This window comes from Hyperolius riggenbachi, chromosome 3 (assembly GCF_040937935.1).
Source record: "Hyperolius riggenbachi isolate aHypRig1 chromosome 3, aHypRig1.pri, whole genome shotgun sequence".
NCBI lineage: Eukaryota > Metazoa > Chordata > Amphibia > Anura > Hyperoliidae > Hyperolius > Hyperolius riggenbachi.
Genome location: NC_090648.1, coordinates 384,343,478 through 384,365,788, shown reverse-complemented (window position 1 = coordinate 384,365,788; position 22,311 = coordinate 384,343,478). Strand labels below are relative to the sequence as shown.

General features: G+C 44.7%; 1 protein-coding gene and 1 long non-coding RNA gene across 7 annotated transcripts in view; one reads left to right on the top strand and one right to left on the bottom strand.

The window, feature by feature from the left end:
* Nucleotides 1-8,171: 8,171 nt before the first annotated feature.
* Nucleotides 8,172-22,311, bottom strand: part of LMO3 (LIM domain only 3) — a 157,038-nt gene continuing 142,898 nt past the window's right edge. For all 6 annotated transcript variants that reach the window (XM_068277377.1, XM_068277378.1, XM_068277374.1 and 3 more), the window contains exons 3-4: nucleotides 16,222-16,347; nucleotides 8,172-8,580 (exon numbers count right to left, since the gene is read on the bottom strand). In XM_068277377.1, coding sequence (XP_068133478.1) covers nucleotides 8,475-8,580; nucleotides 16,222-16,347 — 232 coding nt within the window. In that variant the 3' untranslated portion in view covers nucleotides 8,172-8,474. The remainder of the gene's footprint in view (nucleotides 8,581-16,221; nucleotides 16,348-22,311) is intronic.
* LOC137564058 (uncharacterized) overlaps nucleotides 18,475-22,311 on the top strand; it is a 265,554-nt gene continuing 261,717 nt past the window's right edge. Inside the window, exon 1 of the long non-coding RNA XR_011030502.1 lies at nucleotides 18,475-18,942. This is a non-coding gene — a long non-coding RNA (uncharacterized lncRNA). The remainder of the gene's footprint in view (nucleotides 18,943-22,311) is intronic.

The window sequence follows — 22,311 nt, the reverse complement described above, 5'->3', positions numbered from 1 at the left end:
CTCCAGCCTGACTCCTCCCCTTGGAGAGCCTCAAGCTGCTGGAAGGTTCCTGTGCTCCCAGAAGCAGTGTCTCTTTACGGTTATATCGCATGCTCAGCAGGTGCATCACTCAAAGTATTACTGTTACACCAAACACTCACATACCTATAGGTGTCCAGAAGTTAGCAATATATCCGTATTATCGGTGATTCTGCAGATCATCAATAATCGGGTATATATCTGCATTCTTGGTGATACTGCAGATCACCAATAATCAGATTCTCTCTGCGTGCTGACACCAATCGTTACAGGCGCCCAGTAGAAATAAAATAAGTTGAAAACAGATAAAACTAAAAAGTGTGTGAGGTGGCTTACCGTATATACTCGCAAGCAAGCCGAATTTTTGACCCCCCAAAAGTGGGCCAAAACTTGGGGGGTCGGCTTGCTTGCGAGTCATGTCCCCCCGGCCGCCGCCGCCGCTGCTATTACCTTACCGGCGGCCTCTAACATTCCCATCTCCGTCTCTCCGTGCAGGCATGTAGATAGTACGCAGCAGCTCGCCCTACGGCGGCAGCTCTATGATGACGGAGGAAGCGTAGAGAGAGCGGTTCCCATAGTAACGGCGATACATATCACCGCTACAGGAAGCCGTAGGGCGAGCTGCTGCGAACTATCTACATGCCTGCACGGAGAGACGGAGATGGGAATATTAGAGGCCGGCGGTAAGATAATAGCGGCGGTGGCGGCGGCCGGGGGGGCCGGGAACTATCTACCTACCTACCTACCCTGAGCACTATCTACTTATACTGGGGCACTATCTACCTATACTGGGGCACTATACTAGCTATACTGGGGCACTACGCTGGCTATACTGGGGCACTATGCTGACTATACTGGGGCACTATGCTGGCTATACTGGGGCACTATGCTGGCTATACTGGGGCACTATGCTAGCTATGCTGGGCACTATACTACCTATACTGAGCACTATGCTAGCTATACTGGGGCACTATGCTAGCTATACTGGGCACTATACTACCTATACTGAGCACTATACTAGCTATACTGGGCACTATACTAGCTATACTGGACACTTTACTAGCTATACTGGACACTTTACTAGCTATACTGTGCACTATACTAGCTATACTGAGCACTATACTAGCTATACTGAGCACTATACTAGCTATACTGAGCACTATACTGGCTATACTGAGCACTATACTAGCTATACTGAGCACGATACTAGCTATACTGGGGCATTTTACTAGCTATACTGGGCACTTTACTAGCTATACTGAGCACTATACTGGCTATACTGAGCACTATACTGGCTATACTGAGCACTATACTGGCTATACTGGGCACGATACTAGCTATACTGAGCACGATACTAGCTATACTGGGGCATTTTACTAGCTATACTGGGGCATTTTACTAGCAATACTGGGCACTTTACTAACTATACTGAGCACTACCTACCTATACTGGGCACTATACTAGCTATACTGAGCACTATACTAGCTGTACTGGGCACTATACTAGCTGTACTGAGGCACTACCTACCCATACTGGGCACTATACTAGCTATACTGGGACACACTGGGGGGATCACGCGGCCAGCATTTCCAACCCCCGGCTTATATGAGGGTCAATCATTTTTTCCTGTTTTTTTGGGTAAAAGTGTGTGGGGGGGGGGGGGGGGGGGGGTGTCGGCTTATATGCGGATCGGCTTGCTTGCGAGTATATACGGTACTTCAATGAAGACCCATTCATATATAAGATGTATGATAATTTATTATAAAGCATAGGTTAATGAGTTTCATGGGACTCTGCCAACTTCCTCAGGCCAAATAAAAGTGCCAATAGATACTGTTAGCCGCATATAGAGTACCTCTGGAGTGCTCTATTTGTGACTAGCATTATCTACAAGCGCTTTTATTTGGCCTGAGGAAGTGGGCAGAGTCCCACGAAACTTGTTGCCTGTGCTTTATAATAAATAATCATTCATCTTATATATGAATTGGTCTTCATTGAAGTAAGCCACCGACCTCACACACTTTTTAGTTTTATCTGTTTTTAACATATTTTATTTTTACTGGGCGCCTCTTTCCCTTTGTCTTATTTTCAGAGTTGTTATTTGCAAAATATTTACAAAAGTGTGAGAGGAGGTGAACTCAATTTTGTGAGATACTGTAGATAGGTATTTTAGGTTACAGTATATTCTGAACCTGGAAGGGAATATGGCCTTTGTTCTCTTTGATAAAATCTGTTTTTTTTCACATGTCATTGAATCAAACCCACAATCCAGGTTGGGTGTATTGACTCCAGTGGCTCCATGCTTGTACCAGGTTAGGCTCAGGCACTTGTAAGGTAAACAGTAAGCATGATAACAAGGCGGCAACTGGAATCCTATAATTCAGGTTTTATAATCAATCCCATGTCAAAAGGTGTATAAAATAAACCTAAGCATGTAGAATACTTCTACAAACATTTATGAAAGTATAGGGCACTCTCATGATCTCATTGAATTCCAGCATGGTACTGTGATAAGATGTCACCCATTCAATAAGTCCATCTGTGAAATGTTCTCACTACTAAATATTCCACAGTGAACTGGTAGTGGTAATTTAACAATGTGGAATCAACAACAACACAGCCCACTTCCTCAGGCAATGTAAAAGGAGCAGCTGATCCATTATGAAAGTGGGCTATGTCCAACGAAACTCATCACAATTATTGGAGTACATTGGTAAAGAAAACCTGCAACAGAAAAAAAAGTGCTCCTAGGGGGTACTTACCTGGGGAGGGGGAAGCCTCTGGACCCTATCAAGGCTTCTCCTATTCTCCTCCGTCCCACGGTGATCGCGCTGGGCCCTTTGAACGGCGGTCATGTAAATATTTACCTTAGCGGCTCCAGTGCAGGCGCAGTAGCGTCTCTGGGCTCGGGAGCAGACGGAAATAGCCGATCCCAGTCGGGAACACTCTACTGTGCAGGCGCAAGTTGCCTGTGCAGTAGCGCGGACCCGATTGGGATTGGCTATTTCCACCTTAGCCCATTGGGGAGTCACTACTGCGCCTGCACTGGAGCTGGGAAAGGTAAATATTGCAGGCGCCACAGCTTGACAAATTGTCGGCTGTAGCTTTGGAGGGGCCCAGGGAGACGACCATGGGACGGAGCAGGATGGGGTAAACCTCGATTGGATCCAGAGGCTTCCCCTCCTGAGGAAAGTACCCCCCAGTTGCACTTTTTTTTCGTTACAGAGTCTCTTTAAAAAATACTTTTTAAACATTTATCTTGTTGAAACTTCTATGGGGAGGTGAGTAGTTCTTCCCCTATTTTTTATTTGAACACTGTTTTACCTTTTTGGAGCCTCTGTGTTTCTGATACAAGTATCACTTGTCCACCTTCGGTGGAGAGGTTTACCCCCGTTCTTCCTGCATACAGAGAGCGACATCTTGATCTACCCCAAGGGGACGGGTTATGTTCCCCCAACACCTCGAAAGTGGTTGCTTGTCAGCAACGTACCTTTGTGAGCATACAGTATCTTATATTGTTTTCTTTTTACCACACTGGACAGAAATATTACACTATAGTGGGCTCTCGATTACTCTATTATTTTTAAAATTGGTCAGTGATTGACCAATTATAATTGAAAGGCTTAAAGTCTGGTACACACTTTCAATTATGGTTGGCTAATCACTGACCAATTTTACCACCTCCACGTAGTATGAGGGCCTTTTCATACTACGGCAATTACCGGGCGTTTCCCACTAATCGTCAAAGTGCTAGCGCTTTTTAAAGCGCTAGTGCTATTCTACCCTATGGCAGTGATCTCACTGCTGCGATTGGGGCCAATCACGGGCATTTTGTGATTAGCGCCAATCGCAAATGCGTTGCATGCAACATTTTGCCGTGATTCCTGAGCGATCGCAGCACAGTGCTTATAAAGCGCAGACCGCAATCGATCTGAATCGCAGAAGTTTGAGTAGTGATTTTACTGCGCTAATCGAGATAAAATCACCCACACAAAATGGTAGCGCTAAGCGATACCGTTTTGCGATTTATAGTGCGAATGGGCCCACAGGGTTTACCTACACAATCTGCTCATAGTACTCAAAATCTGTTGCATGTGTGTACTAGGCTTTAGGGCGCATACACACACACACACAATTTTCATTGGCCAATAACTGAACAATTTTACTACTTGCATGTAGTATGAGGGTCAACAGATTTTGAATACCATGAACAGATTTTGTAGGTAAACTTCCATACTACACGGAGGTGGTAAAATTGGTCAGCAGATTTTGCAATCTAAAACTGAGTACACACAAGATAAAAATCTTTGAAAAATGAAAGATCAAAGGTAATCTGCATATAATGTTTGTAAAAAGAAGTTCACAAAAGATCTCCGAAGATAGCAACAAAAGATATTTGTCTTGCAATCTTTCAGAACTGATGTTTTGCAGATACTAATCTTTTGCATGTGTACAAGATTTTTGGAAAGATCAGTCTTTCAAACTTACCTGACAAACCTATGTGACAGATTAAGGCTAGATACACACATGAGATAAAAGTCTTTGGAAAATTAAAGATCAAAGACCATTTTTACCACCCGATGTAGCATGGGAGCATATCTACACAGTCTATTCTATTAGGCCTGGGATACGCTACAAAGCGCAAATCTCTATTGCAATCGCTAGTGATTTGTGGTAGCGCTTTGCAAGCGTTTTTCCTGCTCCTATACAATACATTAGAATGGAAATGCTCCCAAAATTCTGCATGTCCTGCTCTAGTGGAATCTGTCCCATCCATTTACATTGGCAGAGCATTTAGGGAAATCGCTAGTGATTGAAAGCAGCAATCCCTAAACGCTCAAAAAATGCTCTAGTGGGTCCCAACCGCGAGGCCTGGAACCCACTGCAAAACGCAATCGCTAATCACAAGCGCTAACGTTTTGTATGAGCAGTTTGTAAGTGATTTCATGAGCGTTTTAGGGAGCGTTTTAAAAAAATGTATCAATTTGCCAGCGGTTGTGTAGCGATTAGCGTTTTAAAGTCTGATTGGTCCTTTCAATTAATTTTAATTTTGTTACAGTGTGCAGTAACTTTAAAATGCTAGCAAAATTGCTCCGTGCAGGTTTTGATGAGCGATTACGCCAGCGATGATATACTTTACATTGAAGCGCAAACGCTAACAAAATGCTACATGTCCTGCGCTTGCGATTTTCCAAAACGCAAACGCTCCTGTGGAAGTTGCCCCATGCATTAACATTAGCTGAGTGTTTTGGAAAAACGCTAGCGTTTTCAAGCGCTCCCTAAATGCTCACAAAAATGCCCTTGTGGGTTCCAGCCCCTAAGGTGAGTACACCCATCAGATAAAAATGTCAGGGAGGTTTGAAAGACTGATCTTTCTAAAGATGCTGTACACATGCAAAAGATCAGTTCCTGCAAAATGCTTTCACAGGCTATGATATCTGGAGATCTCATACACACCTTATTTAACGGACAGTCATCTGCAGATCAGATCCACCAGGATGAAGGAGAGACAGAGATAAATCATTTTGGTCTGGATCTTTTGAGGTCTTTTGGGACCTTTTTTTTTTAACAAAGATTATTTGAATATTTAATATTTGATCTTTCACTTTTCAAAGATTTATCTCATGTGTATTCAGCTTTATGCCTGGTACACACAATGACATTTTCTGGCAGATTTACTGCCAGATCGATTATTTCCAACATGTCCAATGACTCCAATCTGATTTCTGACTGATTTTTCATGGAAGTGAATAGAAAATAGATCATAAAATCGATCGGAAATCAGATTGGACATATTGTAAATAATCAATCTGGCAGTAAATCTGCCAGAAAATCTCATCATGTGTACCAGGCATAAGTATTAAAAATCCATTGGCCCTCATTGCAGAGGCTGGGTAGAGTACTGGTTAAGGGCTCTGCCTCTGACACAGGAGACCTGGGTTCAAATCTTGCTCTTCCTGTTCAGTAAGCCAGCACCTATTCAGTAAGGATCCTTGGGCAAGTCTCCCTAACACTGCTACTGCCTATAGAGCGTGCCCTAGTGGCTGCAGCTCTGGCGCTTTAAGTCTGCCAGGAGAAAAGTGCAATATAAATGTTCTGTGTCTGTCTCATACTACATGGAGGTGGTAAAATTGGTCTTTCATTTCCCAAAGACTTTTATCGTAATCAAAATACTTTTGTGTTTACTGTTGTGTGTTAGGGTGTGTACACACATCCAATTTTGATTGGCCAAAAACTGGCCAATTTTACCAATTCCATGTAGTTTCAGGGTCAACTGGTATTGAATACTATGAGCAGATTGTGTAGGTAAACCCTCATGCCACATGGAGGTGGTAAAATTTGTCAGTGATTAGCCAATCAAAAATTAAAAGTGTCTACCAGACTAAAGTTTGTACCAAGCTTTAGTTCCAGGCTTTATGACGGTTCCAGCATTTGATAGATCTCCTGTCGTTTCCTGTTCCTGGTGAAACCACAGGAAGTAAGTGAATCTCTCCATTTGGCACATAGACAGTCATAAAAGCAAATTGATCTCCTAACCCTTCCTGCCTATGGGAAACATGAAATAGCTTTATCTAGTAATTTACAACGTATCCGATCTGCTCCATACCGATAACGTGTTCAATTTTCAGATCAGAACTGCACTAAATCGAGCTTATTATCGTTAGTAGAGCAGATCAGACATGTCAGAAATGATTAATTTTATCCATCGATTTGACTGGAAATTGCATGGTGTGTACCATGCATTAGCCACCTACTCCCCTGATTGTACACTATATGGAGGCTTCTCTACTCATAAGAGGGATGCATTATCGATCTTTTTTGCTTCTGATACTGTTGTGTCCAGTAAACAAAGACACTGATATCGGTGACTGATGACACTATCAGTTGTTCACATACTACAATCTAATTACACACCATCATCCAATCTGATTGTATGACTAGCCTTCATGCAGTGCAATCACACTGAAATTCCAGCATTGTGCAATACAATTGAATGTGGAGTGTGTGGTGACCGGGCAGTTCTTACATGTGGAAATACAGTATAATGGGAATCCTACAATCCCCAACAGATGCTCATGCATTGCAGAATCATGACATCAGCTACCTCTGTAACCTGATATACACATTTTTTGATACAGCTAAAGATAATCTTTGAGAAATAGATTTTCTGAGTTGATTCAAATTGTGTTGCAATTGGTATGCAGCTTGGAATTGAGCCAATCAGTTGCAGTTGTCGCTGACTTGGACTGGCCGAATTTCAGACTGCATACAATTTTCAGCAAATTTTTGTATAATTCAGCAATAATTTGTAATCCTAGCACAAACTGCAGATGCATATCACAGGAGCATAAAGGGGAGTCAAATATCTGACAAGTACAGAAGCACCAGTGCTATGTTCTGTAATGTAGAGACAGAGATGAATAAAAGGGAATCCATCACAATTCACTCAGATCTGCAGCCTGAACCTTCCTCCAAGGGCCTCCGTTAGCTAGAACAGCAGAACACCTGTTATTTCTGATTAAATAATGACATCAACCTGACAGGTGAGCTCCTGGCGCCCTGTTCACGGTGGAGTGTTGCGGTGCGATCTAATGGACTGCAGCATCCAAGCGCATTGCATGCAGTGTGTTACTGCAAGCGCATGTGCTAAGAACAGTAACAACATGCAGTGCAACTTTTCTGTTCCTATGTGTTCTTGCATCCACACGGAATGCAGTGCGCACTGTGAATGTAGCCTTGCCGCTTTTGCTGAAAGTTATTGTAAATTAGATTAAAATATGTTCCCATTTCTAAACATGAATTCAAGAGGTTATATTCTTAATTGCACCTCAAAGAGCCTTACAGTATTGTTTTCTACACAACTTAAACCATTGGTTTCTTCCCCACAGCCCAGATGTTGCAAAGCCCCAACAGTTACTCAGTTACACTGATGTATTTGATGGTTTGTGAGACAACATCATGATCAGAGAGTTGCTTTTGTTCCTAAGCTCTTAGGAATAAAGGAAGAAGAGACACCATTTTACCCCCACTGCTTGCCTACAAATATGCAGGACCAATGTGACAGAGGCCTAGTGACTGAAAAATGAAGATGTTCTTGTTCAATTATGGGGATGGGGCACACGTAGTGGAGGACCCCTTTATTCTGACAAAGGAGAGAGCCTTTCTTTATATAACCAACGTCTTGTGCTCTTTAATTCTTAGTTCTAGAAATTTACATCTCTTCAAAATTGCTGAAAAATCCGGAAAGCGGATAAACATCATGTGATCACTGATTGTACGAAATGCAACAATGACAGCAAGCGACGAGGAGCCCACAAATGGCAGATGCCAGTCCAATCTTCCTGCTTCACAAAAACCCCACAACACAGACACTGCCCAGTCTGTACAGGTGCTCCGCCAACACAGAGCCGTCTCCATCTTCTGTCTCTTATATACAACTGTGTCAAACGGGGATGTCAGCGCACCTGAGCCACATAGCCCTCCTTCATCAACCCCTCCTCATAGTCCGTCTGGCAGAGAATCATATTGTTCTTCAGGAAGAATTTGTCTCCTACACAAAACCTGCAAGAACAGACTGAGCATTAGATCCAGGACAACATTGAAGAAAAAGCTTCATATAAGAAACGTGTGAAAAGAGAAAAGTGTCTATCACCCTTGCTCTTCCCCTTCTGTCTCATTCCTGCAGTGTCCGTTACCTCTGCTCTTCCTCCTATTCCTGAAGCTGGTCCTTGTTTTACGAGTCACGCCTGATGTTCCTTTTGTATCTCATTCCTGCAGAAGATTCTTGTTCAGTCAGTGTCAGTCATCCCAATCCTCTCTTAGGCCTCTTTTAGATGAACAACTACAGGTGGTACATTCACCACCTGTCAGATGCTCTCATGCACTGGCCATATGCTTACTAGTGCTTAGCACTGGCAGTGGAGAGGCATTTGTCTTACAAAGGCATGGTGGTGTAGTGAATAGCACTCTTGCCTTGCATCGCTGGGTCCCCGGTAAACATGCCAGCCAGGGCACTATCTACTAGAGTTGGGCCGAACGGTTCGCCTGCGAACGGTTCCATGCGAACTTCAGTGGTTCGCGTTCGCGTCCCCGCAGGCGAACTTTTGCGGAAGTTCGGTTCGCCTCATAATGCACCAAGAGGGTCAACTTTGACCCTCTACATCACAGTCAGCAGGCCCAGTGTAGCCAATTAGGCTACACTAACCCCTGGAGCCACTCCCCCCCCCTAATAAAAGGCAGGCAGCGGTGGCCATTACGCTCACTCGTGTGTCTGCGTTAGTGAGAGTAGGGCGAGCTGCTGCAGACTGTCTCTCATAGGGAAAGATTAGTTAGGCTTAGCTTGTTCCTGGCTGCATACCTGTTCTGTTCAGTGAGCCCACCATACCTGTTCTGTTCAGTGAGCCCACTGGATACCTACATACCTGTTCAGTGAACCTGCCACTGCATACCTGTTCTGTGAACCCACCACTGCATACCTGTACTGTGAACCCACCACTGCATACCTGTTCAGTGAACCCACCACTGCATACCTGTTCAGTGAACCTGCCACTGCATACCTGTTCTGTGAACCCACCACTGCATACCTGTTCTGTGAACCCACCACTGCATACCTGTTCAGTGAACCTGTCACTGCATACCTGTTCAGTGAACCCACCACTGCATACCTGTTCTGTGAACCCACCACTGCATACCTGTTCAGTGAACCTGCCACTGCATACCTGTTCAGTGAACCCACCACTGCATACCTGTTCTGTGAACCCGCCACTGCATACCTGTTCAGTGAACCTGCCACTGCATACCTGTTCTGTGAACCCACCACTGCATACCTGTACTGTGAACCCACCACTGCATACCTGTTCAGTGAACCCACCACTGCATGCCTGTTCAGTGAACCCACCACTGCATACCTGTTCAGTGAACCCACCACTGCATACCTGTTCAGTGAACCTGCCACTGCATACCTGTTCTGTGAACCCACCACTGCATACCTGTACCGTGCGTGAATCCACCACTGCATACCTGTTCAGTGAACCCACCACTGCATACCTGTTCAGTGAACCCACCACTGCATACCTGTTCAGTGAACCTGCCACTGCATACCTGTTCTGTGAACCCACCACTGCATACCTGTACTGTGAACCCACCACTGCATACCTGTTCAGTGAACCCACCACTGCATACCTGTTCAGTGAACCTGCCACTGCATACCTGTTCTGTGAACCCACCACTGCATACCTGTACTGTGAACCCACCACTGCATACCTGTTCAGTGAACCCACCACTGCATACCTGTTCAGTGAACCTGCCACTGCATACCTGTTCTGTGAACCCACCACTGCATACCTGTTCTGTTCAGTGAACCCACCACTGCATACCTGTTCAGTGAACCTGCCACTGCATACCTGTTCTGTGAACCCACCACTGCATACCTGTTCTGTTCTGTGAACCCACCACTGCATACCTGTTCTGTTCAGTGAACCCGCCACTGCATACCTGTTCTGTTCATCAGCCAGGCGACCATATGCATATTCTCCCTGTGTCTGCTGGAGGCACAGTTATTTACACTTATCTAAAGCACTGTGTAAGTTGTTGGTGCTATATTAATAATAATAATCTGGGCAAGGCAGCGGCCAAGTTCATGCACAACATGCACTGCTTCAGTATTTTGGACAACACGTCCAAATCTCCATAGCCATGCGTGGCATGGCCAGAGGCATTCGGATGTGTAATCGGCGTGCACAAGTGCCGATGTCCGTTTCAGTGACAGACGGTTGGCGCTAGTGGAAACCCGCTCTTAGTCACCTCATGATCTTTATTTTCTCTCTCATACCTGTAGTCAATCCTTGTTCTGCCCGTCAGTGTCAGTCACTTCTGCTCCTCCTCTTCTATCTCATACCTACCATTACCGCTCATTCACACTACAAGAGCTTTGTGATTTTAAAAGCTCTTGGTAATGTTATCCTATGTGAGTGTTCACACTGGAGCGATGTGATTTTGTTAAAAGCCCCTATAGCATTGCATTAGCAAGAGCTTTTAAAATCTCTAGCGTTTAAAAAGCTCTTGTAGTGTGAATAAGCCCTTAGTCCTTGTTTTGTTAGTATCACTCCTGATTTTCATTATTTAATGTCTGTCTTACTTTCACTGCTGCAGTCTATGTTTTTTATGCTTAGTGACTACTTCACAATGAAGACAAAGACATCCTTTTTTTTGCTATTAAATTATAACCATGTATCATAAATACTGAATGAATAAAGAAACAGTAATTGACTCTGGTGTCTACAGCCACTGTGATCACACCTGTTGTCAGTCTGATGTGAAATTTCATCTAGTCGGAAGGACATAATAGCAACCCTCTCTTTGGAATGATGAGGACGTGTTAGTAAGTCAGAAGTTAGGATGCCCTTCATCTCCGTTCCCCACCTCTGTTCCCCACCCCACCTGTTTAAACTGCAAAAGAATTGTCCATACATGGGACTGTGAAGAATACAACTTGCGGCTCTGAAGCTATAGGACCACGGAATTAGGATCAGGAAACAGGACTAGGCTAATATCTGTGTCTGGAGTAAAGCTCATTATGAGGTTTTTTTTTTCCACCTCATTGTTTGCACTTCAGTTCTTATAAGAAGTGCTTGTGAAGAGTGATGGGGTGCTCTCTCGGGGGCAGTGAAAAATGGCGCCAGGCGTGGCAGTGAAAAATGCAGTGAAAAATGGCGCCTCATTGAAAATCATTATTAAATGATATTTATCGTTTTATAAAGTTAAAAAATGGCGTCGACCGTCAAAATGTTATTTATCGTTTTAAAACGTGCTTTTTTTTGTCCTGCCTGAACGATATTTATCGTTTTAAGCCCTGCTTTGCTGCCGCTTGGAAAATGTCTGGCCGACCACTTTAACGTTTAATAGCACAGTCCCCTTAAAAGCTAGAAACACCACATTTGCAGGTTATGTTAAGAAGAAAATTAAGAACAAGAGGAAAACATTTTTTAAAAAAAAGACCTTATAGTTTTTGAGAAAATCGATTTTTAACATTCTCCTTATGAAAATTAAACACCACCTACTTTAGCGGTTAATAGCAAATCCCCTTTAAATGCCAGAAACACCAAATGTGTAGGGAATGTTAAGAAGAACAGTGGGAACAAGAAGAACATTTTTTTTTTCAAAAAGACCTTATACTTTTTCAGAAAATCGATTTTTAAATTTCAAAGAAAAAAAGTATACATTTAAATGCCGTAATGACAGTTCTTAGGGAAACAATTTCCGCCGACTTTAGCAGTCAATAGCAAAGGTCCCTTAAATACTAGCAACACCAAATTTGCAGGATATGTTAAAAAGAGTGGGAAACAATATTTAAAAAAAATATTTAAATTTTTTTTTTTAATTAATTTTTTTTCAATGTTCAGAGTGTGGGAAATTTTCTTAAAAAATGGCGTGGGGTCCCCCCTCTGGAGGCTTTGTAACCCCTTGTCCCCCATGCAGGCTGGGATAGCCAGAATGCAGAGCCCCAGCCGACTGGGGCTTCGCACCCTGAGCTATACCAGCCCGCATGGTATGGGGGGGCTCCGGGGGAGAGGGGCGGCCAAGCCTTCCCCTCTCCCTCTGAGCCCTTGTCCAATCCATGGACAAGGGGTTCTTCCCCAACTTCGGTGCCCCAGGAGGAGGTAGGGTGACGACTCCCTAGGGGGGCTCATGGTGGCATCTAGTAGTCCCCTTTAAGAAGGGGAACCCAGATGCCTGCCCCTCTCTCAAGAGAAATGAGTATAGGGGTACAAATGACCCCTTACCCATTTCCATAAAGGGTTAAATGAAATAAAAAACGCAACAATGAAGAAAAGTCCTTTAATGTTCTTAATTAACCAGAAATACTTACCTGTACCTTTAAGAAAAAGTTCTCATGCCAATATCCTCGGGAAAGGTCCCACGCTATAATCTGGTATGTCCCATGATGACAGTATCCTCTATCTTGCGATCTTCAGAAATACTTACCAGTATCTTTAAGAAAAAATTCCCACGCCAATATCCTTGAGTAAGGTCCCACGCTATAATCTGTTATGTCCCACAACGACAGTATCCTCTATCTTGCGATCTTCATAATAATAATAATAAGAACATTTGTATAGATAAATACTTACCTGTACCTTTAAGAAAAAATTACCACGCCAATATCCTTGGGAAAGGTCCCACGCTATAATCTGTTATGTCCCACGAAGACAGTATCCTCTATCTTGCGATCTTCAGAAATACTTACCTGTACCTTTAAGAAAAAGTTCCCACGGCAATTTTCCCACGGCAATATCCTCTATCTTGCGATCCTCTGTTACATGTTGATTGAAGATCTCCGCGCACACCCGATACAACACACGCCACCCCCGCCAAACTGCTCTTAGCTATAGTATAGCTGAAGCTGAGAGCAAAAATCATCTTTAAATTTTGGCTCCAATGCTCCCCATTGGTTCCTTAACAGACCAATGGGGATCAGGAGGATCCCCATTGGTCGATAAGGAACCAATGGGGAGCCTTGGAGCCAAAATTTAAAGATGCTTTTTGCTCTCAGCTATACTTAGTATAGCTGAGAGCGCGTCTATACAGACACATTACTGCCGGCGCCGCTGCCCTCCCTGCCTCTCTCACACCTGTCACCCTCACCCATGCTGGCACCCATGGGTGCATTGGGTGCCAGCATGGGTGAGGGTGACAGGTGGGGGGAGGCAGGGAGGGCAGCGGGAGCCAGCGGTAATGTGTCTGTATAGACACGCTCTCAGCTATACTTTATAGCTGAGAGCAGTTCGGCGGGGTGGCGTGTGTGGCGTCGGGGCGGCGGAGATCTTCAATCAACTGTAACAGAAGATCGCAATATATTATTATTATTATTATTATTATTATTTACTATTTATATAGCGCCGACATATTACGCAGCGCTGTACAGAGTATATATATATCTTGTCACTAACTGTCCCTCAAAGGAGCTCACAATCTAATCCCTACCATTGCCATATGTCTGTATTATGTAGTGTACGTACTGTAGTCTAGGGCCAATTTTAGTGGGAGCCAATTAACTTATCTGTATGTTTTTGGAATGTGGGAGGAAACCGGAGTGCCCGGAGGAAACCCACGCAGACACGGAGAGAACATACAAACTCTTTGCAGATAGTGCCCTGGCTGGGATTCGAACCAGGGACCCAGCGCTGCAAGTCGAGAGAGCTAACCACTACGCCACTGTGCTGCCCACTACGCCACCGTGCTGCCCATATATAGAGGATACTGTATTCGTGGGATCATTTACCGAGGATAATGACGTGGGAACATTTTTTTAAAGGTACAGGTAAGTATTTATGGTTAATTTACATTAATAAAATACTTTTTTCGTTGTTGCGTTTTTATTTCATATTTAACCCTTTGTGGAAATGGGTAAGGTGTACTTTGTACCCCTATACTCATTTCTCCTGGGAGGGGGGTGTGCATCTGGGGTCCTCTTCTTAAAGGGGACTCCCAGATGCCACCATGAACCCCCCCAGGAAGTCAACACCCCCACCTCACCCATGGATTGGATAAGGGCTCGAGGGGAGAGGGGAAGGCTTGGCCGCCCCTCTTCCCCGGAGCCCCCCCATACCATGGACCATGCGGGCTGGTATAGCTCAGGGTGCGAAGCCCCAGTCAGCCGGGGCTCCGCATTCTGGCTGTCCCAGCCTGCATGGGGGACAAGGGGTTACAGAGGCTCGGGAAGGGGGATCCCACACCAATTTTTTTCAGATTCCCCACACTCAGACAGAACATTCCCCAAAATTAATAATGTTTAATTTTTTTTTTTAAATATTTTTCCCCACTATCTTTTTAACCACTTGATGACCCAGCCTTTACCTCCCCTTAAGGACCAGCGCTGTTTTAGCTGATCTGTGCTGGGTGGGCTGTGCAGCCCCCAGCACAGATCAAACACCAGGCAGAGCGACCAGATCACCCCCTTTTTTCCCCACTAGGGGGATGATGTGCTGGGGGGGGTCTAATCGCTCCTGCCTGCCTGGGTGTTGCGGGGGGAGGGGGCACCTAAAAGCCCCCCTCCGCGGCGAAATTCCCCCCCTCCCTCTCCTCCCTCCCTTCCCCGGAGATCCGAGGCTGCACAGGAACAAATCTGTCCTGTGCAGCCTCTAACAGGCTCCTGCCTGTCATGTGACAGCGATCCCCGGCCGCTGATGGGCCGGGGATCGCTGATCTGGTACAACGCTGCTACTGTTAGCAGCGTTGTACGGATGTAAACAAAGCGGATTATTTCCGATCGGCGGCCCGCAGGCTATTCACGGAGCCCCCCGCCGTGAATTGACAGGAAGCAGCCGCTCGCGTGAGCGGCTGCTTCCTGATTAATTAGCCTGCAGCCGGCGACTCAGAACTGCGTCGCTGGTCCTGCAGCTGCCACTTTGCCGGCACGCGTTATGAGTGCGCGGTCGGCAAGTGGTTAACATATCCTGCAAATTTGATGTTGCTAGGATGTAAGGGGCCTTTGCTATTAACTGCTGGGAAATATTTCCCACACTCTTTGCCCGGCAGCATTTAAATGTATCGTTTTTTTTTCTTTGAACTTTTAAAATCGATTTTCTCAAAAAGTATAAGGTCTTCTTGAAAAAACATTTTTTCTTCTTGTTCCTACTGTTCTTCTTAACATTCCCTACAATTTTGCTGTTTCTGGCATTTGAAGGGGCTTTGCTATTAACTGCTAAAGTCGGCGGGCAGACATTTTCCAAATGGCAGCAAAGCAGGGCTTAAAATTATTATTTATTTTATTTTATTTATTGGATTTATAAAGCGCCAACATATTACGCAGCACTGGACATTAATTTAGGTTACAGACAATATTCAAAACGATAAATATCGTTCAGGCAGGACAAAAAAAGCAGGTTTTAAAACGATAAATTACGTTCACCAGGTCTGCACTATTTGAACCTTTTAAAACGTTAAATATTGTTTTACACAAATATCGGGCAGAAGGGGGCGCCATTATTTAACCGGTGCTTTCACTGGACGCTGCTCTCTCAGGGTTCAAACCAATCCGTCATATTATTTATAGAAAATATAAAACCCTTCAGAATGGTAGATTCCCCATGCCCACTGCAAAGAGTTGGAATGTCACCCATTCAGCTGGGCTGGTAGGCAGAACGTTTTCCAACATGAGATTTCCTTTCTTTCTGTTTATTCTGAGTGATAGGGAGCACTTACCTCTGATTGCACAGCTGGCAGGCAAAGCAGTCCAGGTGGTAGACATTCTCCTTTGCTCGCATCACCATCTCAAAGGCCGGGATCAGCTTGCTGCAGGCCGCACAATTTCCCGTCACACCAAATAGCCTGGAGGCAAGAAAGCATACAATTACTGAAAAGGTTATACAATATAGACTATATAGATCTTGGAGGAGAAATGCAGCCAATTACTGGGTAGATTATACAATGCAGGCCATACACATCTCAGAGGGAAAGATCGACCATTTCCCAGATAGGTTAAAGCATGTGAATTATGCCAGCTTGGAGGGGAAAAGCAGCCATTTACCAGATCAGCTAAATAATATGAACTATACACAGCGGCAGGGGCATAACAAAAGACCCTGAAAGGTATGCAGCCGCAGGGGGGCCTAGAAGGCTCAGGGGGCCCCGTGGATGGAGAATTTTATTTTTCCTGTCCAGAGAGACTGACAACTAAGGGCATGGAGAGAAAAAAATGACTGTGTCTGATGTGATGTGATGTGTGAGCATCCACTAATAAGGAATCATACAAAGTTTTGCAGACAAAGGTTTGTAGACAGTCCCTAGTCAGTGTTCTTGTAGATGGTCCCTATTCAGTTTTATGCACACCATGTGTGTCTGTATGTGTGAAAACTTTATCACAGAAGCTAACGTAATTAATAGAGAAAATGCGTGCAGGTGCAGTACTTCACTACTGTCTGTTTTTATATGCTTGGGGAAAACTCATTCAAGTGTGCACTAGCCAATTGAATAACATTGGTTCTCAGTTTACCTGTGCAGAAAGCAGGGGTAGGGGGCCTGAAAGGGAGGGAAGGGGGGGGGGGCTAGATTAATATTTGAGGTGGGGGGAGGTGGTAGTTTAGCAAATGGTGTCATGATGAAAATGTAGCTTTGGGGAAGGAAGAAGAGGAAAATTAGGTCTAGGTGTCAGGAAGGGAATTTAGCACTGAAGTATTATTTGTTTTAGGCAGTGTGCCAAAATTCAAGCAAACGCAGAGTATGTATAAGGCCTCTTTCAGACAAACAGCTAAATGCCACATTAAACCTGCCATTTACCTGCCCCATTGCCTGGATCAAGCGCCTTGCATTTCTATGCAACCAAATGGGAGCGTTTGTAACCACAAGTGTGTCAGCGGTTGTGTGTGGTTACTGCCTAGTAAAAAACCTCTGCACGTCGAGTCCAGGGGCAGCTGTGGCTGGCTCGGATGCACATGCAGCGATTGCTGCAAGTGCCAGACGTTTGCAGCCAGCTTCAAGCACTCTGCACATAAACAGGAGCGTCTGACAAGCAGTTAGAGCCCATTTAAGCTAGGGCGATTAGCGGGCGTTTACTGCTAATTGCTGAAGCGTTAGCGCTTTTTAAAATGCTAAGTGAATTGTAAATAGATGGCAGTAATCACGCCGTTCGTGGGCGTTTTGCGATTAGCAGCAATCGCAAATGCGTTACATGCAGCATTTTGCCGCAGTTGAAGAGCGATCGTGGTTAGCATGCTAATAAAGCGCTAATCACGATTGCAAAAAAAACCCCATGAATTTGTACAGCGATTTTATCATGATAATCACGGTAAAGTCACCTGCGCAAAGCGGTTTTTGCCTTTACAAGTTTGAATAGGCCCTTAAGTGCGCTGTTGCCAGCCGTTCGTGTGAAAGAGCCCTAATTGTTACACTGATCCTGTGCTTGTAAATTGCAGCTGTAGCCACTGACCCAAATCACCATGCCAGATCTATATGTACCAGGCTCCCACTGTTTTCCAAATTTCCAGTGGCTGAACAGGAACTTTTCAGAAAGTAATCAGAGGAGGGAGCTGCCAACGCTTTATTATTTAAACACGGTTTATTTTTCAGTTCAGTCAGTTCCCACAAAGGTCCTGTTCAAACTCTGTAAATTCTGGTCCAAGGAGAACCATAAATTTCATATTAGTACATTTTACTCATACACATGCACATATGTACAAACAGACATATGTACATAGATACAGTGTGTACTATACAGTACTGTTCTGATTCTAGACACCATATGGTTATACTGTATGTCATGGTTTACATAGACACAGCTGTCAAACTTGAATTTCACCACTAGGTGTCAGCTGCAGCGTGAAGTATTCTGGGTCGAGAGAGATAATTAGAAAATGTAGTCTAACCATGTGACCTAGCTGCTATCCAATCCTATTGAAGAGTTCAGCAATAGGTGAGGCTGTATGTTCTAGAAGCACTTTTCTAGTAAAATATGGAGGAATAAAGGCTGGGTAAGGTTTTGTTTGCTAGAAACCCCAAAGATCAGACAAGGAGCAAGACATAACAGTGTCCAAAAGACACATACAGCACAACCAGGCCAGTGGCTAAGAGACAGCCACACTGGCACAATCCACAAGGAACTATCACTATACAAGCAAAGACAGGTCAGTATGGAGGCACGCAAACCAGCCCAACCAGGCCAGGAGCCAGCTACACTAGCACAGCTGCGCCAGATACCAGGACCACAAGGCCAGACAGCAGACCAGAAGCCAGACAAAGCAATCACATCCAGACTAGGAGCCAGCCACACAAGTGCAGCTGGTCCAGAGTCCAGGAGAGAGACCAGGACAGCCAGGCCAGGAGCCAGACAAGGCAATCGCAGCTGGGCCAAGAGCCAGCCAAACCATCACAGGCAGATGAACATTTCCTAAGATGAGGTATTGGTGCCAAAAAGACAGTCCAGCAAAGGTAAGGCTACTCTTTTCCATTTTTACTTAGAAAATCATTCAATTTACTTCAGCTCTTGCATTGCATATGTTAATGGTGGTAAACATCTCCCCCAATAGGGGAAATTTGCAGCAATAAAAAAACCAGATATTTACCTATAGAGAAGGAAGGATTTGGATTTTATTGAGCCTCTCTGCCCCATCTTGATGTTCTCGTTCCCTCACTGTCCCCTGGTGAAGTTACGCCGTCTCCGGGGACCCTCGGAAGACTTTAGGACCACTCATGTTCCCTAGTACTGTTGAAGACAGACGGCTCTGTACTGCGCAAGCGTGCATTTTGCACATGTGCAGTACAGACTCGGAACAGCCTGTCTTCGGAAGCTCTCGTGTCCCCAAGTGCTTCCTAACACGGACTGCCAATGTACCGTATGTACCAAATGCATTTTTTTAAAGAGTTTACAGTAAAAAGACAGAGCCTAGCCTGTCACTTTAATAGGGAGGTGAATCCCCACCTATTAGCACACAGCATGTCCATCCCCACCCCGCGACTTTTTCATGCCACCTGGTTGGAAAAAAATTCTGGGGAGAACACTAAGTGACCATGAGCGGCCCCGCTCCGCCCCCTTATCTAGCGTAACGCAATGGAGCAGACCAGTGCTGCGTGGGTAGAAAAACAAGATTAAATGTGGCCCAAGGCAAGATGCTAGCCACACGAGGGGGTTTGGATGCCAAGAGGGGGCCCTATGGTAATTTTGCTGAGAGATCACATGGTTTGTTGCTGCACCCCACATCAAACTGACAATGTTTTAATTCAGAAACTGTCTCCTCTGGATGGGAAGGCAGTGTGCTGTCTTTGTTTTACTGCTTACAATGATGTACATTTGAAGCCCTGGAGGGCCACATAAAATTGCAAAGAGGGCAGCATTCGTCCTGTGGGCCTTGTGTTTCACACTTGTGCATTAGACTATAAGGGCTCAAACCCACTAGCAGCCTTTTCTAAGTGATAGTGATTTGAAAAGCTGTTGCTAATGCAATGCTATGGGTGATTTTTAGAAAATCACATCACTGTAGTGCGATCACAACCATAGCATTACATTAGCAAGAGCTTTTCAAATCAGAAGCGCTTAGAAATGGCTTAGTAACGATCTGCTAGTGGATCCAGGCCTAAGCTCCTTTTGTGCAGACTGGTGTGATTGGACCATTGATTTCTATACAGCACTGAGGAACATGTCAGAGCTGTATAAATGTGCTGAACAATAGTATAGAGTATATACATTAATGTATTTTGTGCAGTTTCCCTAGGCAGGAATCACAGTGATATGCATTGCAGCAATGTATGATGCAGGGACAAAAGGAAGATGGTGGAATGGGGCAAAACTGTGATTGGTCTGTGATGATGATGGGTCAAATTTGTTTCATTTTTTTTTCTTTTCCCATTTGCCCCCCAATTTCAATTGCTTTGGCTGAGGGGCTTTATCAGCAGTGTGATTAGAATGTGTTTCTACACAAAGCATTGATCATCCGCCTATTACCAAGCAAATGACAGTTAATTACCCAGTACATTAAGCAGAGGGACCCACGCCGTGCCCGGCTGCCATCACTCACTATGATAAATGAATCTGGCTCAGTAATGCATGTCCACCATCGCTGCCGCCGGCCTCACAACAAGCCGGCAAATCTATGGCAATCTGCATAATTACAAGCTCTGGGTTAATAACAGACAAATGATTTGTTGCACCTAAGCAGAGTCCTTGGACGAGGCCTGGCGGGCGTATGTCAGAAGTGGTGAGGGAAGTTTCCAGTACAGGAAACCCTTTGCGGCCTGCCAGATCTTTCTAATCGTTTCCACCTTCTGCACGTGTGATTTTTAATCATTACTGGGCTCCTGAAGCAGCATTATGTTAATGAGAGTGCGTAGTATCCTGGGAATTGTGCGGCACATGTGGTGCACCGAGCTGGAGGCTCCATCGCTTCTCATCTGGCTCTGGACTCTGAAGAACTAATGATGAATTATTGCTGTGCTCCAGGGAGGGGGCACCTTACACCCGACATGTTACTCAAGTGTCAGAGCGCACCATGCGGAAATCTCATCTAATTATGTGGAAAACGCGGCATTTGTTCCCCTCTCTGTGTCTGGCTGTACAGATCAAGAGATCAGTCAACAGACAGACACTGGCGCTCCTTCCTGCGGACTGTCCATTAATAACATTGATCTCTACCATCGATCCCGAGGACTTCCGAGAATTATTGCTGTACTTACAGCTGTTTCGAACTGCTCTACAGGGGACAATGTCTGCATATTGTTGCATTACTCACATGATGCAAATATTTGGACTTCCTCAAAATATAAACTGATGAACAGGAACATGCAGTTCCCATTAAACGAACTAGATAGGGACTGTGGGCTCATTCGTAACCTGAATCCATTTTTAAGTCAGAAAAAAAAACGGCCATCTCTGTACCTTCTCTGTGCCCTCCCATGCCTCCAGTTTCCCCCTCGGTGTCACCTCAGCAACCCTGTACCTTCAGTGTCCCCGATGTGCTACCTCTGCCCCACCCTCCCACTGTGTCACCTCTTCCCGCCCCTGTTCCCTCAGGGTCCCCCCTCTGTGCCACCTCTGCCTTCACTGTGTCCCTCTGTACCACCTCAACCCCTCTCCCAGACCTCAGTACTTGCTATATAGTAAGTATAGTATACCACAGCAAAATGTAATTTTACTAAGTTTAAAAAACATTTTTTCTTTGAATTGTTTTTCCCAAAAACTACAGTTTTTTTTTGTCCCCATTTTTGTGCTGTTCGTACCATTCATAAGTCGGGGACTACCTATCGGTGTTTTTAAATTCAGATATGCCAAATCTTTATTCGAATACTGACTGTACAGCAGCACTCTGACTGGCAGAGGGAGGGGCCAGCACTGTAAAGGGGCCCATACACTGCTCGATTTCAGCTATCGATCGACCGTTCGATTCTATAGAATTGATCGATCAGAAATTGATTGTAAATCGATTCCCCATTCGATCGATTTGCAGACGATTTTGATCGATTTTGATCAATTTGATCTGACAGGATGGAAAATTTAGGTCGATCTGTTGCTGACAGCAGATCGATGGCCCATAGAGTTGCATTGGATCTAATGGTCCAATAATGCATTTAGATCAATTTCAAACAGATTTCATTCTGAAATCTATTGGAAATCTGTTCCTAGTGTGTGGCACACATCAGATAGATTCCTGTCAGATTCGACTTGACAGGCATCTGCCAGAAATCTATCTGATGGTCGAATCTGCTGCAAATCTACAAGTGTATGGCCACCTTAAACCTTCAAGCCCTACTGTACTGCACAGGGTGGTCCTAATTAACATAAGTATCTTGCATAGGGTGGATTCACAC